Genomic DNA, 13,133 nt, shown 5'->3' with positions numbered 1-13,133 from the left:
GATTCAAATTGCGCGATCGCAGGAGAAATCATACTGAAGCGGATCATTGAGATCCCGACGTGTTAATTCAACGTGGACACTCTTAAGAATATTGCTTATGACAAACTAGAGACTTCAGTAACCAAGCATAACCTGCAATAAATCTACAAAATAATTACGACCCTGCAAAAAAAGAAAGTTTAAAATCTCCCCCCAGGTTTGTGTGTGTGCGCAGTCAGTCAGCACCTGCCATGGTGTGTCTATACGTGCGTGTGCGCAGTCAGTCAGCACCCGCCATGGTGTGTGTATATGAGCGTGTGAGCAGTCAATCGGCACCCGCCGTGGTGTGTGTGTGTGTGTGTGTGTGTGTGTGTGTGTGTGTGTGTGTGTGTGTGTGTGTGTGTGTGTGTGTGTGTGTGTGTGTGCAGTCAGCACCCGCCGTAGTGTGTGTGTGTGTGTGCAGTCAGTCAGCACCCGCTGTGGTATGTGTGTTGTGTTGTGTGTTTTTTAAGAGTGGATGGCTGCTTTTTTAGGTGCGCACCAAGCCGGTTCGGTCGAGGCTTGCCACGCCCAGCGATTTCACAGTCTTATTTCAAGTTTCCCGTGTAAAACCGAGGGGGTAAAATCCCCCGTTCGTCACGGCGCGGGCTATCTTGGTTCACTGGAGAAGGTGGGGCTGCGCACGGAGTCTAGAACTTTTTAGAATAATTTGCAAGTTTTTATTTTTTTATGAATGAAGACACCCGCATGCAAGAATGAGTTCACGTCTGAGTGTAGGCTACAAACGCGATTAACTATTTACAAGTGCAAAAACGCCAACATATTCTTTATTTTGCTAACCACTTTTGGGTTAGGGACGGATTATGACAGTTCCTCTGCGTCTCTCTCGTAGATCGCACCATCTTTCAACGTCTTTGTTTAATATGACTGCATCACCTTCTCTCACAGATTTCACTTTCTCTCCAGTTAGAACTGCTCATGATGATATTGCTGCGTGGTCTCTGTGGAGACAATGCAGCAACACCTCTACCCAACGTGATCAGGCATGACATTTACGTGATTAGGGCATACACTTGTTTATATGTACGTCTTTTAAGAGTCATCTAGTGCTTGGTAGGCATTAGAGCCCAACCGATATATCGGCAGGCCGATATATCGGCAGGCCGATATTATCGGCCGATATTAGGCATTTTTCAAACTATTCGGTATCGGCATTTATAATGGCCGATAAATGAATACAATAAAAAAAAGGAAGTTTGTCCACCAGAGGGCGCTCTAACGCCCAAACTCCGCTGATTCAGCCAGAGTTAGGCAGAGTGAATGACGGAGATCATCGGTGTTGTTCATGTGTGCAAGTGTGTTCATGGTAAGTTGGCAACTTTCACGAGACATACATTGCTTGAATAACAATTAAAAGAACATCCCCATCAATTCTCTAAAGTCGATAAGCATGACTTAATCATTACCACCATGTCCAGTTTTGCTGTTGTTACGTGTTAGCTGAGAGTGAAAAGGATTTAAAGGATAACTACAAATAACCAATGTTAGGGAAATCAGTTTGTTTTGTTGCGCGTTTCTGGATTTTTTTTTAATATATATATATATATATATATTGGCCGATATATCGGCATATCGGATTTTTAAATCACAAAATATTCGTATCGGTATCGGCCTTAAAAATTCTATATCGGTCGGGCTCTAGTAGGCATATTACTAAGCCAGCTTACGGGCCTGTGTCGCAGTTCCAGATGCACTTTCATTAATCAATTCCTTGAACTAGCCTTTGATATATTATTGGCCCGCCACCTACTGGCTGGAAAGAAAATTGTCCCGAGGACAAACTAACCGTATTTTCCGCACTATAAGGCGCACCGGATTATAAGGCACCTTCAATGAATGGCCTATTTGGAGCTTTAAATAAAGCCCCTTGATAAATGTAAACACTAACTGTACATTAAAAAGTATTTCTGCTCAATTTAAAAGGTTGAATCTCCTCGTGACTGAATGTTTGTATACAGCGCGCAGGCTTGATGCGCTCCACTTTTTTCTGTGGAGAACCAGCACCTTGAATATTTACTACAGCGTTTCTACAGCTCGATGCAGTTTCGAAATGACTCCGTCTTTACGGAGGTATCCCTGAACCGCATAAATCGAAATCGGTTCGTTTTCGCCCGTTTCGGCTCCGTGTGGACGGGGCCTAATATATAATATATGTGTTCGCCATATATAAGGCGCTCTGGATTATAAGGCGTTTTTTGAGAAAATTAAAGGCTTTTAAGTGCGCCTTATAGTGCGGAAAATAAGGTAGTTGCCGACCCCTGATGTAAGGGTTACTATAGAGGTCACCTTGAGGTCCCGGTGGATGATGGGCGTCTTGCACTGGTGCAGGCGGGCCACAGCCTCACAGGTGTCACCGAACATGTGGAGAACCTCCACCTCGGAGAACCCTGCAGTCAACCTCTGGTTCATCTGCTTCACCACCTGACCAGCTGGGGGGGAGAAGGTGGTGAAATAGGAGAGAAGGAGCTGGTGAGATAGGAGAGAAGGAGCTGGTGAGGGAGGAGGGGAGGAGGTGGTGAAGGAGGAGTGGATGTGGTGGTGAGGGAGGAGAGGTGGAGGTGTTGAGGGAGGAGAGTGGCAGGTGGTGAGGGAGGAGAGGGGCAGGTGGTGAGGAAGGAGAGCTGGAGGTGGTGAGAGAGGTGGAGGTGGTGAGGGAGGAGAGGGGCAGGCGGTGAGGGAGGAGAGGAGGAGGTGCGATGGAGGAGAGGAGGAGTTGTGAGATAGGAGAGGAGGAGTTGGTGATGGAGGAGAGGAGGAGGTGGTGAGGGAGGAAAAGAGGTGGTGGGGAGAGAGTAGAGGAGGAGCTGGTGACTAGAGGAGGGAACGCCGGTGAAAAGGGGAGGCGAAGAGGAGGGGAGGGTGTACAGATAGGAGGAGATGAGAGGATGAGAAGAGAGGACGAGAGAGAAGAGAGTAGGAGGGAGATGAGCTGAGGTGAAGACGAGAAAGTAAGAGGGGAACAGATGAAGAGGAGAGGAGGAGGAAGAGGAAGCGAGGATGAGAGTGAAGCGAGGAGAGGAGAGAAGGACGATGGTGACCAGAAGAGGAAGAGGATAGGTTGACAGTAGAGAGGAGGAATGCGGGGAGGAGGAGTAGTGGGGAGGTTCTGTACGGTACCTTTGCAGTACTCCATGAGGATGAGAAGCTCCCAAACAGTATCTGAAACGGAGTTGATGGAGGAGTCCAGATAGCGGACAATGTTCTTATGACCCGACAGCTCCTTCTAATTACAAACACACACACAAACAAAGTACTCACTGTTACACAATATACGACAACACAATGTTCTTATGGTCTGACAACTTTTGAGTATTGCAACATAGTTTCACAATACACACACATATGACAACCAACCACAACTTCCAGTTACTTATAACAAATACTAGGGCTGGGCGATTAATTGAAAGGGCAGAACAGTTGATATACATATCTGTATATCATTTTAGATTGGAACATTTTCTTTTTGACCATTTTATGTATTTTTTTAAGGCGAAATTTCAAAGTTCTCAGTTACAAAGTTTTTTTTGGGAGAGACATGCTGAATACATACATGTTTTCAAACTGAAAAATAATCGTTTGAATAATCATGATTTCAATATTGACCAAAATAATCGTACACTTCACACTGCAACACAACCTTTGTTTTCAATTTTGCCAACATTGGGAGCTAGTTGTGAACATTTTAAATGACAAAAGCCAATTAGGAGTTTCGCACCATGATGGTGATCTCCCTCTTGTAGATGTTGAGGTCGGGCACATTGTTGACATACATCCTCTTGAGAGCACAGCGGATGCCACTGTGCGTCCGAGCCAGAAACACCACAGAGAAACCTCCTGAAACACACAGAGACACAAGGGGTCAGCATAGACCAATGTGGGCTCGGTCCTTTCGAAGCACAGACCAATTTGTCAAAAGATTTGATGTTATTTAGCTAGCTTTAATAAGCTGATGCATAAAGCTCACAGGAAGTACAATATAGCATTTCAGAAGTAGCATTTGACATTTGCCAAAGCGACTTACAGCCATTAATTCGCACACGGACGGCTGAGTCAACCACGGACGGCGACAGCCAGCTCGTCTGGAGCAGTTAGGGTGAGGTGCCTTGCTCAGGGACACCTCGACACTCGGCTTGGAGGAGCCGGGGATCAGCAACCTTCCAGTTACTAGTTAACCCTCTCTACCACCTGAGGTAGGAACCAGAGCTGAGCGGATGTATCCTGTAATGCTCTGCATCCGTCCTTGAAAAGATCAGGGGAGTGTATTGTGTTTTCACGGTGCTGTATTACGACGTTGGTAGTTGCCATGCCAGCATACTGTGTTTTTATGGATGAACAACCAGGAGAACTAGTGGGAGCTCTCATTAGAGGGATAGATGGCTGAGTCATGTGCAGACAAAGAAAACCAAGGCTCCAACAAACCGTCCACAATGGCTGCTTGTTAGTGGACAAACTCATCCATCCACTTCCTCTCTCCATGTCCACAAAAAACATTTATCTCTTCAACAACCAATTCTTCATGCAGTGGTTTTCTGTATTGGTCTTCATACTCTTTTGACCCATTCATATGCGTGTGTGTGCGTCAGAAGCACTTGAATTTAAGAAAAGCATTTACGATAAATGATGTCATTACCCCTGGATATACATTATACACACTTTAAAACTTCGAGAAATATGTAACTCAATATCTCTTAAAGAAGATCCAGTGTGTCTCCCGGGGAGAGGGTTTACTATATTATATAATAATTATTATTATCACATGACCAGTGGCGGGGACAATGCAGTACGACACTGCTCCATTTCCACTAGTCCTTTCTGGCTGCTCATCTGGCAGCATTTCCACTAGTCTTGTCTGGCTGCTCATCTTGCTCTGCTTCCACTAGTGCTGTCTGGCTGCACCTCTTGCTCTGCTTCCACTGGTCCTGTCTGGCTGCTCATCTTGCTCTGCTTCCACTAGTCCTGTCTGGCTGCTCATCGTGCTCTGCTTCCACTAGTCCTGTCCGGCTGCTCGTATGGCTCTGCACACAGGCAGCAGTTCCTCATAAGCACAATGTACACAGGGCTCCAGAGTGCGCCTAATTTTTTAATGCGCCTAGAATTCGGGGTAGTGCGACCAAATATTTGATTTGGGCGCACCGGTGCGACTGAAAATGTATCTGTAATAATTTATTATTATTTATTTTTTACAGAGCAGTCTATTCATAATATTGTAATGACCACGGAAGAGGCAGTGAATGAAGTATTGATTAGACAGCGATTTATTAGATGCCTAATAAACCGTTTGAACACGCAAGACCGGTAACAATAGCAACGCCGGTGTAAGTACCATATCGGCTTGGCTTCCAGATCGGCTCGGGGTCCGTCGTCTGCTGATTACGTCACACAATATCATTGGCTGTACGCTTGAATAGGCGTACATTGTGATTGGCTGTACGTCGGACAGTTGTGATTGGCTGTTTTGTGCTGTAGCTCTGGCTGTAGTCATAGCAACCACGTAACTAGATACTGTACGTCGGAGAGTTTTGTTTCCCGGAGATGGCAGCAGCTATGGAGAGCTTTTATGCAGAAATAAAGCATTTCCTAGAAACTAGTGCTGTTTACCACACCTTAACCAACACTAGCTCGAAACCAGAGAGCAGAAAGGCAGTGATTCGGAAAGCATCAATAAGATACACAATAAAAGGTAAGTCACACAGTGTGAATTAACTTTACTTGACTTTACCTTCCAACAGTACTTCAAAATAAATGTAGCATACTACCGGGTACTAAAAGCCATCCTAAATAAGTAGGTTTTAGCCTAGATTTGAACATCATAGAAAATATTGTCTGTTGCATCTTGTCTGAGGTGTCTTATCATAGCCCTCTTCCTTTACTTTTTTCCTTCCAAGTACTATTAGTAATATTAGCTGTTCAATTCAATCCATATTTTAAACATTTCAAGGCCTTTTGGACTTTCTGGTGCTGCTTTTAGTCATAATATAACCTACCCAGTTATTATACATACATAAACACTAGGGGTTTAACGTAATTGGCGAACGATCCAACTGCATCGATGCAACGCCCAAACATCGATGCATATTGCTGTATTACACGCTTTTATTATTATATATCTCCTTTCGCGGGTGTTTGTGAAACTATTTCTGCGCAAAGCGCCAAGCCACTCATATCCGTTCACCGGTTAAACGAGGCAACAGCGAGCAAATGTGTGAGCGCGAGTAGGCCCAGGGGTTGACACTAACGGTTGCCCGCTTGCCCGGGGCAAGTAAAAAAAATGTTTGGGCAAGTTGAGATTTTTTCTGGTTGCCCGAACGGGCAAGTGGATGTTAATATAAAAGCTATTTATTCAAATGTTTTTAGAAACTGCAGAACAACCTTTTGTTCCTCAAAACCACACAAAATAGAAGTCTTCTCTTCTCTCGGAAAGCGAGTTAACAGAGACGCATCGCTTCAGTGCGAATATAGCCCCGCCTTCTGTCACTCACTCGCAGTGCGGTCTCTGGCAGTGATTCGATAAAGGTTAGCCAACACAGCTAGCATCTCAAGTGCAGCATCTCCGTGAACGGTTTAGGTAGAAGTTAAATGGAGTAGTGATGGAGGAGTGCAGTTTGGAAGTACTTTGGATTGAGGCAAATTATCAAGGAAAGTCAAGAACACGGTTTTGGGTTTCATAACTGTGCACATGCACACAGCAATAGCGATCTTTTTCACGAAATTGGACCCTCACAAACTACTGTATACATGAAAGCTGAGCCTCCACTTATTCCAACAGTCAAAACCATATCATTCTGTGACTAAAACTCGCAAATAACAACTTAAGAAGAAACGTCCCCTTTTCTTTTAACAACCAAAAATGAAGTATTACCTTTGTGATTTTCGTCCACAAAGTTGATTCTGATCGAATAAAACCACCATAAACAGATTATCCAGTATCTGGGCCAAATATTGCAACTTAACATGGTGTTTTCAATCAATGAATAAGAGAAGGTTTCTTAGAAAATAGGTAAATTGCCTTCAATCAGAAAACATATTTTTCAGCGCAATCTAGTGGCCATATATTTATTTGCGAGTGTTTGGCTTGGTGCATTCGATTGCCCTGAACTTTAAATAGAGTTGTCAAGTGTCAAAATTGTAAGATATCTACCTTTATTTGTGTCTCATAGTAAGACAGCGCTCCCAACTGATAACGACCAACTGATACTGATAATTATTTCAGGTGGAAATGTTATCTTCCACTTATGCTGTGTTCCATGGCTTTATTCACTTTAACCAAGTATTATCCCCATTGAATATTTCACTTGCACAACAATCTTTCTTTTGGCCCAAAGATGACATTATCGCCCTTGCAGTTGTGGAGATATAATCTATTTACTTTGGGTATGTTCTTTCCTGAAAAAAATGTTTCCCCTGATATCAAAAATGGTATAGAATATCGATCTTTTTCCAGGAATAGTGTTGAAGTTAGAAAATCCAGTATCATGACTGACAACCCTACTAGAAACGCGATTGTGATTATTCAGTTAGAGCTACAAGAAACTTGAAAGTTAAAAAGACATATCTTTGCTACTACCTCTGACATTTAGTTATGTACATTTGCATAAAATCATGCAGGTCTAAATATAACTTGGCGATAGCTTTAATAGGTTGGAACGGTGGACTGATATCACTTCATGGCACGATGTGACCGCTCGATAAATAAGTAAACAAAGAGAAGTTGGTTATTTTTTAAACAACATGTGTGGAAACTAACATTCAGCTTCAGTCTGAGCTAGGATGATTTTTCTGAGCCCCCCCAAAACCAGGCCGGGTGCCTGGCCAAAAGGGGCCCGTTCACGATTCTGATTATAATTTGGGCAAGTGAACATTACATTCGGGCAAGTTGAACCTGACCTGTACTTGCCCGATGGGCAAGTGCTTTTGAAACCTTAGTGTCAACCCTGTCTAGTTTCGGTTTGTGTTGCCAGATTGGGCATATGTCCCGTTTTTCCAGCCTAACGTGATTAAATGTAGCCAAATCGGGCTGAAAATGTGCCCAATCTGGCAACACGGAAGGCTTATCTTAACAGCCAAGATGATTCCGAGGGATGTTTTGTTTTTAGAAGAAAACTATCCACACAGATAGGTTGGGAATGGTCTATGTTCAAAATGAATAAAAAAACCTTTTGCACTTAAATGCAATTATGTGGCACTTTATTATTTGTATTAACAATGGATTGTTTTTGTTTTAAATATCCGGTAGAGCAAAGAAATAAAAGATGAAATTATAATAAAGTTGATGTGAGTTGATGTGAATGTAAGAGGTTGTGTTAAATGGGCATATGATATCGTCTCATATCGATCGCATGCCCCTTAATCAAAATCGTATCGCGGCAGACTTTTGATATCTGCAAATATTGTATCGTTGTCCAATGAATCGATATAATATTGTATTGTGATGAAACCAGAGATTTACACCCCCAAAAAACACAAAATGAATGTTGTATTTTCCTGCTGCATCAGACGAGCAGTTGTATTACAGCTTCCAGGGAAAACCTCGCTTGGTGGTGTGTAACCAGGAGCAAGTCTGTAATGCCTTAAAGGAGTGCCATGACAATCTTGGCAGTGGGGGTCATCCAGGGAGACGCCGAACAACAGAAAAAGTATTGGCGTCCTACCATTGGAAAACACTGAGGGAGGATGTGAAAATGGGTGAGTGTTATTAGTACTGAAGGAAATGTTAATAAATTTGATGGAACGGTTCCAGATTGATGGGTAAGAAAACTTTAAATGTAACTTCCTACACAACATTAGTTATACATTAGTTAACCTTTTTTTTTCTGTCACTGTCACTCGAAAGCCACGGACAGAGGTTTGCATACTGGACAAATGAGGCCACAGCATTGCTCCAAGGATCACTGCAGCCGATCTACAGGATCCCGAAGACCAGAAAAAGGGATCATGAGGTGAGCATGGTGTTGATGGCAGAGGACAGCCAGTGTCATGCTCCTTTTTGTTATAGACTCATTAATGCAGTTGTAACCCAGGTTAAAGGCCCACTATGCAACTTCGGGAATTTCTTCGCTGTTTTCTTGGTTTTGGCACGCACATTTCTCTACACAGCGCCCCCTTCGGCTTCATAGTAGATATTTTACAACACTGTCGTAACAACTCGTTGACGACCCTTCCCCATGCACTTCTACGCGAGCCATGTGCATTTGTTTTCAAAGAAGCCGGCGAATGCGTGGAGCCATGTTCGAAGTAGATGTTCATAAAGTGTAGGCAAGGTTATGCATTTTTAAAATTGTGTATTTGTATTGCAATAAACATAAAGCCATCCTTTTTTATAGTTGACGGGGAGAATTTATTACGAGATTATAATTGTTTTATCTTATGTTGAACAGAACAATCAGTGTGAGAGTGTTGGCCAACATAATAATCTAAATAAACAAGAACCTGGATTCGGGGATTCAGTCTGTATCTGGGGGACGAGACGGACGAACAGCAAAACACCAATGGAAACAAAGGTGTTTATATGGTTGCAACCAACAAGCAAGTTAGAAACATACAGGGCTCACAACAAAACGGTCGAGAAAACAATTTTTACAGGGCTCACAACAAAATGGTTGAGCAAACACATTTGTACAGAGACTATCAACATCAAGAATACCACGAGGACAAAGTTCACCCAAGGGTACTTTCAATTTCAAAAGCAACATGGCCAAATCGGAGTCTGATTTGCAGTCTTCTTTTTCTTTCAGTTCACGCTATTCCTGAAAAGCTTGCCCAACGTTTACTCGTGTCTGGCCTCTCTGTCGGTCAGTCTCCCTTTTCTCTTCTTCTGTTCCTCCGACATTGGGTTTCTCTGTCTCTTTTTAGTCGGCTGATCTATGATGAATGTAACAATCCCTTAGTTACTTGTGTTTATATCGAGCAGGTTCCGTGTTTGGGGGTCTGTGCCGTAAAGCAATTCGTTACTTCGCGAGACCCGAGACTCCCGCGAGAGTGGGCGGCGGGTCGCCGGCAGAAACATATTCCTTTTCTCCGCCAAGATGTGCAAGGGGGAGTCGAAACAACGAACAATCGAACAAAAATGTATAATGGAACCATCGCAATGACTCCTAGCCTGTTATATTAAGGTAAATCAAGCCAAAAAAGTTGCATAGTTCCCCTTTCACTCGTGTCTGATCTCTTTTCTGGTCCATTCTTCTTTTGTTCCACCGACAGTCGCCTCTTGGGTCCCTTATCAGTCGATTGATCCATGATGAATGCAACAATTGCCTCGCAACTGGCTGTTTATATCTAGCCGGTGCCATGTTTGGGTGCGTGTCTGTGCCGTAAAGCATTTTCGAAACTACAATCTGACTACATTTTCGAGGATACTTCCGCTGTGTCACATCCGGAATGTCCCGGTCCGAGCAAATCAAGTTGCATATGCGCTTTTTCACTGTAGAGGCGACATGGGAAAATGACACACCCACCAATCGACCCAGAAATGGATGCAGAACCGTCAGCATAACTCTCAACCTGCATACTTAATGTAAGTTTGGCTAAAAAAGTTGCATAGTGGGCCTTTAACTGACCTAAACAAATAAAAGGTTAAACACAGTAATAAATGTATAGTGGGTATCTAATATAGCATGTTGTATTAAGCCAACTACAATTTAAAAACTATAAACATGGCTATAAAGTAAAAAACCTTTGTTGTTATTATATTGTACCTTTGTGATAATATAATTGGTGTATTGCCCTTTAGCGAGTGCAACCGTATACAACCAATCAGAACGGTGTAGCGTCACTTGCGAGTGAGTGAGCGCGAAAAACCGGAACGGACCAGTTTGATGCGGTAAAGACTAGCGACAAGACAGACAGAAAAACTTAGTAATAAGAGGAGAATAACAAGAGGTAAAAGAGAATAGAGAAAAGCGATAACAAAGCAAGGTTTTAAAGAGCATTGAGCCTCATTTTTTCCCTTTGTTTTTGGATTACTTTGGATTACTTTATTTTAACGTTCTATTGGAGAATTCTGTGATACTTTTTTCAATGCCACGGGACTCTGTTGTTATTCGGTTGAGAACTCCGTTTTTTTATTAGGAGGATTCTGTGTTATTTTGACTCTATGCCACGGGACTTTGTGTTATTATTCGTTTGAGGACTCTGACGTTTATTTTTATGAGGAGGAGATCGTTTGGTAGAACAGAACCGAAGAAAAAAAAACAAGATGGCGAGCTACCCATAGAAGACGTCAATCGCGAGCTGTAGCACTCATGCTGCGGGACCACGCTCCTGTTCTTGGATAATTGAGGAGTGTGGTAAGACAAATTAACTTTCCAAAAGTGTCTGCAACATGCAGTGGAGCTTCAACTGAAGTGAAGGATTTGACAAAAGGACTGATTAGATATTATGTTCAAAATTGAAGTGTATTGATCCCAGATAATGCTAGTTTTCTTTTCTTTTTTTCTACTTGATGCACTAAGTTGTATGTTATTGTATTTGCATTTCTTTTGTTTATTGGGTATTTGGTGTTTAAAATAAATAGAAAATAGTACTAAAATCTCAAAATTGCACCACTTAGATACAATTAGGCTATAGTTAAATTGAGTCAACTAAAAAGCGAATAATAATTCAAATAGCAACTTAAAGGTGCAACGTTAGAAATATTTTTATTGACCTAAATAGGTGTAAATCAACCCAAAGTGAACCAAAAGAGGGGAAATACTTTTTCTTTTTTTTACATATTTGATTTATTCTATTTTTCATGGTTTATTTTTTCGAATGATGTATGGATTCACCATTTTATTTGCTACATAAATGAACCACAGTTCAAACTTACCTCAGTCTTGGTGTGTCGTTATTAACTTGGTCACACACTGCTCCTTAGAACCTAGAATCTAGCCCTAGCACATGTAATGATCAGTGAGGTGCTACACAGTTCAGGTTTCTTATTATTACATGTCTATATTGATACATAAATAATTTTCCCTCAAAGGTTCAGTTTGAAAAGGCCGACAGGTGCTTCATATTGGAGGTAATCTCTCTTTTTTTTTAACTAGAACCTGTACACCTAAACATCAGGGGAATGTGTTAATAAGCTTGATTTTTCCTGACCTATATTTTACAGATGCCAACATCTGTGCTTGATGAAATCCACAAAGAGGTGGTGCTCCAGGAAGGAGATAATGTCTACCTGACATTGGCTCTGGTGTGTACCACATTCAGAGACATTGTGTCCACCAATTATTTGAGAAGACGGGCACATTTTCAGTGGCTTGACAGTAAGTTATTTAATAGCAGTGGTATACAATACTTAAGTACTGTGGTGTTTTGAATATCTCTATGGAAATGCGCTTTTTTGACCCACAATTTTGTTACACAGGAGTAGGTTTTCTGCAACGTACAAAAAAGCTTTCTGCACCATGTACACCATTGACACCTGCCTTGGATGTGGACGACTATATAAAAACTGCACACCAGGTATACATCTTATGCAGTACTTGATAGTGTTGGTATCTGTGTGATTACACACAGTATCATAACTATGCATTGATCACATCTGTAGAGGTCACTTGTCAGTATGTTTTTTTTCCTTCCTTTTTGTTTTACAGGATATGTTGGGACAGGAAAAAGGGGAGCGCTAGAAGCAATCTATTCTGAAGCTGAAGATCCGGGATGCTGCAATCACTTCTGCAGCCAATTGCAATAGGTTTAACACAAACACAAATCCTAGACTAAATTATGTCACTGAAATGTAAGTAGGTCTACAAAAAGACCCTTGAAACTAATTGAGTGATGTTACTTATTTAAGGACCCTTAAGATACAGTGCCGTCAAAAGTATTCAAACCTTACAATAAAAAAAACTAAATTTCCCTCAGTGATCTCCACTCTGTGCCCTGTAATGACAATAATTTCATTCATTTGTTTTACTTTACTGTTTTTTTTTTTAAATTGAACACTGAATTTTATCTTTATCGTTTTTGCAAATCTTTAAAACCTATGCCATTTTCAATTATGAATGAAGCAACTACCATGGACATGTCAGTTACAAACTAAACTTCTTGACACTATATCTGCACATCTTTGCTTGTTGCAGATGTCCCTCTTGCCTGTCCTCCAGCCCCTGCAC

The 13,133-nt window shown here is 41.9% G+C and overlaps 1 protein-coding gene across 4 annotated transcripts in view; it reads right to left on the bottom strand.

Moving 5' to 3' along the window:
• Positions 1 to 13,133, bottom strand: part of bmp2k (BMP2 inducible kinase) — a 59,686-nt gene that overhangs the window by 24,317 nt on the left and 22,236 nt on the right. For 2 of the 4 annotated variants that reach the window (XM_030359329.1, XM_030359330.1), the window contains exons 3-5: positions 3,755 to 3,873; positions 3,157 to 3,262; positions 2,326 to 2,528 (exon numbers count right to left, since the gene is read on the bottom strand). In XM_030359329.1, the coding sequence (XP_030215189.1) occupies positions 2,326 to 2,528; positions 3,157 to 3,262; positions 3,755 to 3,873 (428 nt within the window). The remainder of the gene's footprint in view (positions 1 to 2,325; positions 2,529 to 3,156; positions 3,263 to 3,754; positions 3,874 to 13,133) is intronic. The other 2 variants (XM_030359331.1, XM_030359332.1) reach the window with 1 other exon arrangement.

The sequence above is a fragment of the Gadus morhua genome, chromosome 6 (genome assembly GCF_902167405.1).
Source record: "Gadus morhua chromosome 6, gadMor3.0, whole genome shotgun sequence".
Taxonomy (NCBI): Eukaryota; Metazoa; Chordata; class Actinopteri; order Gadiformes; family Gadidae; genus Gadus; species Gadus morhua.
This window is presented reverse-complemented; position numbering and strand designations above follow the sequence as displayed.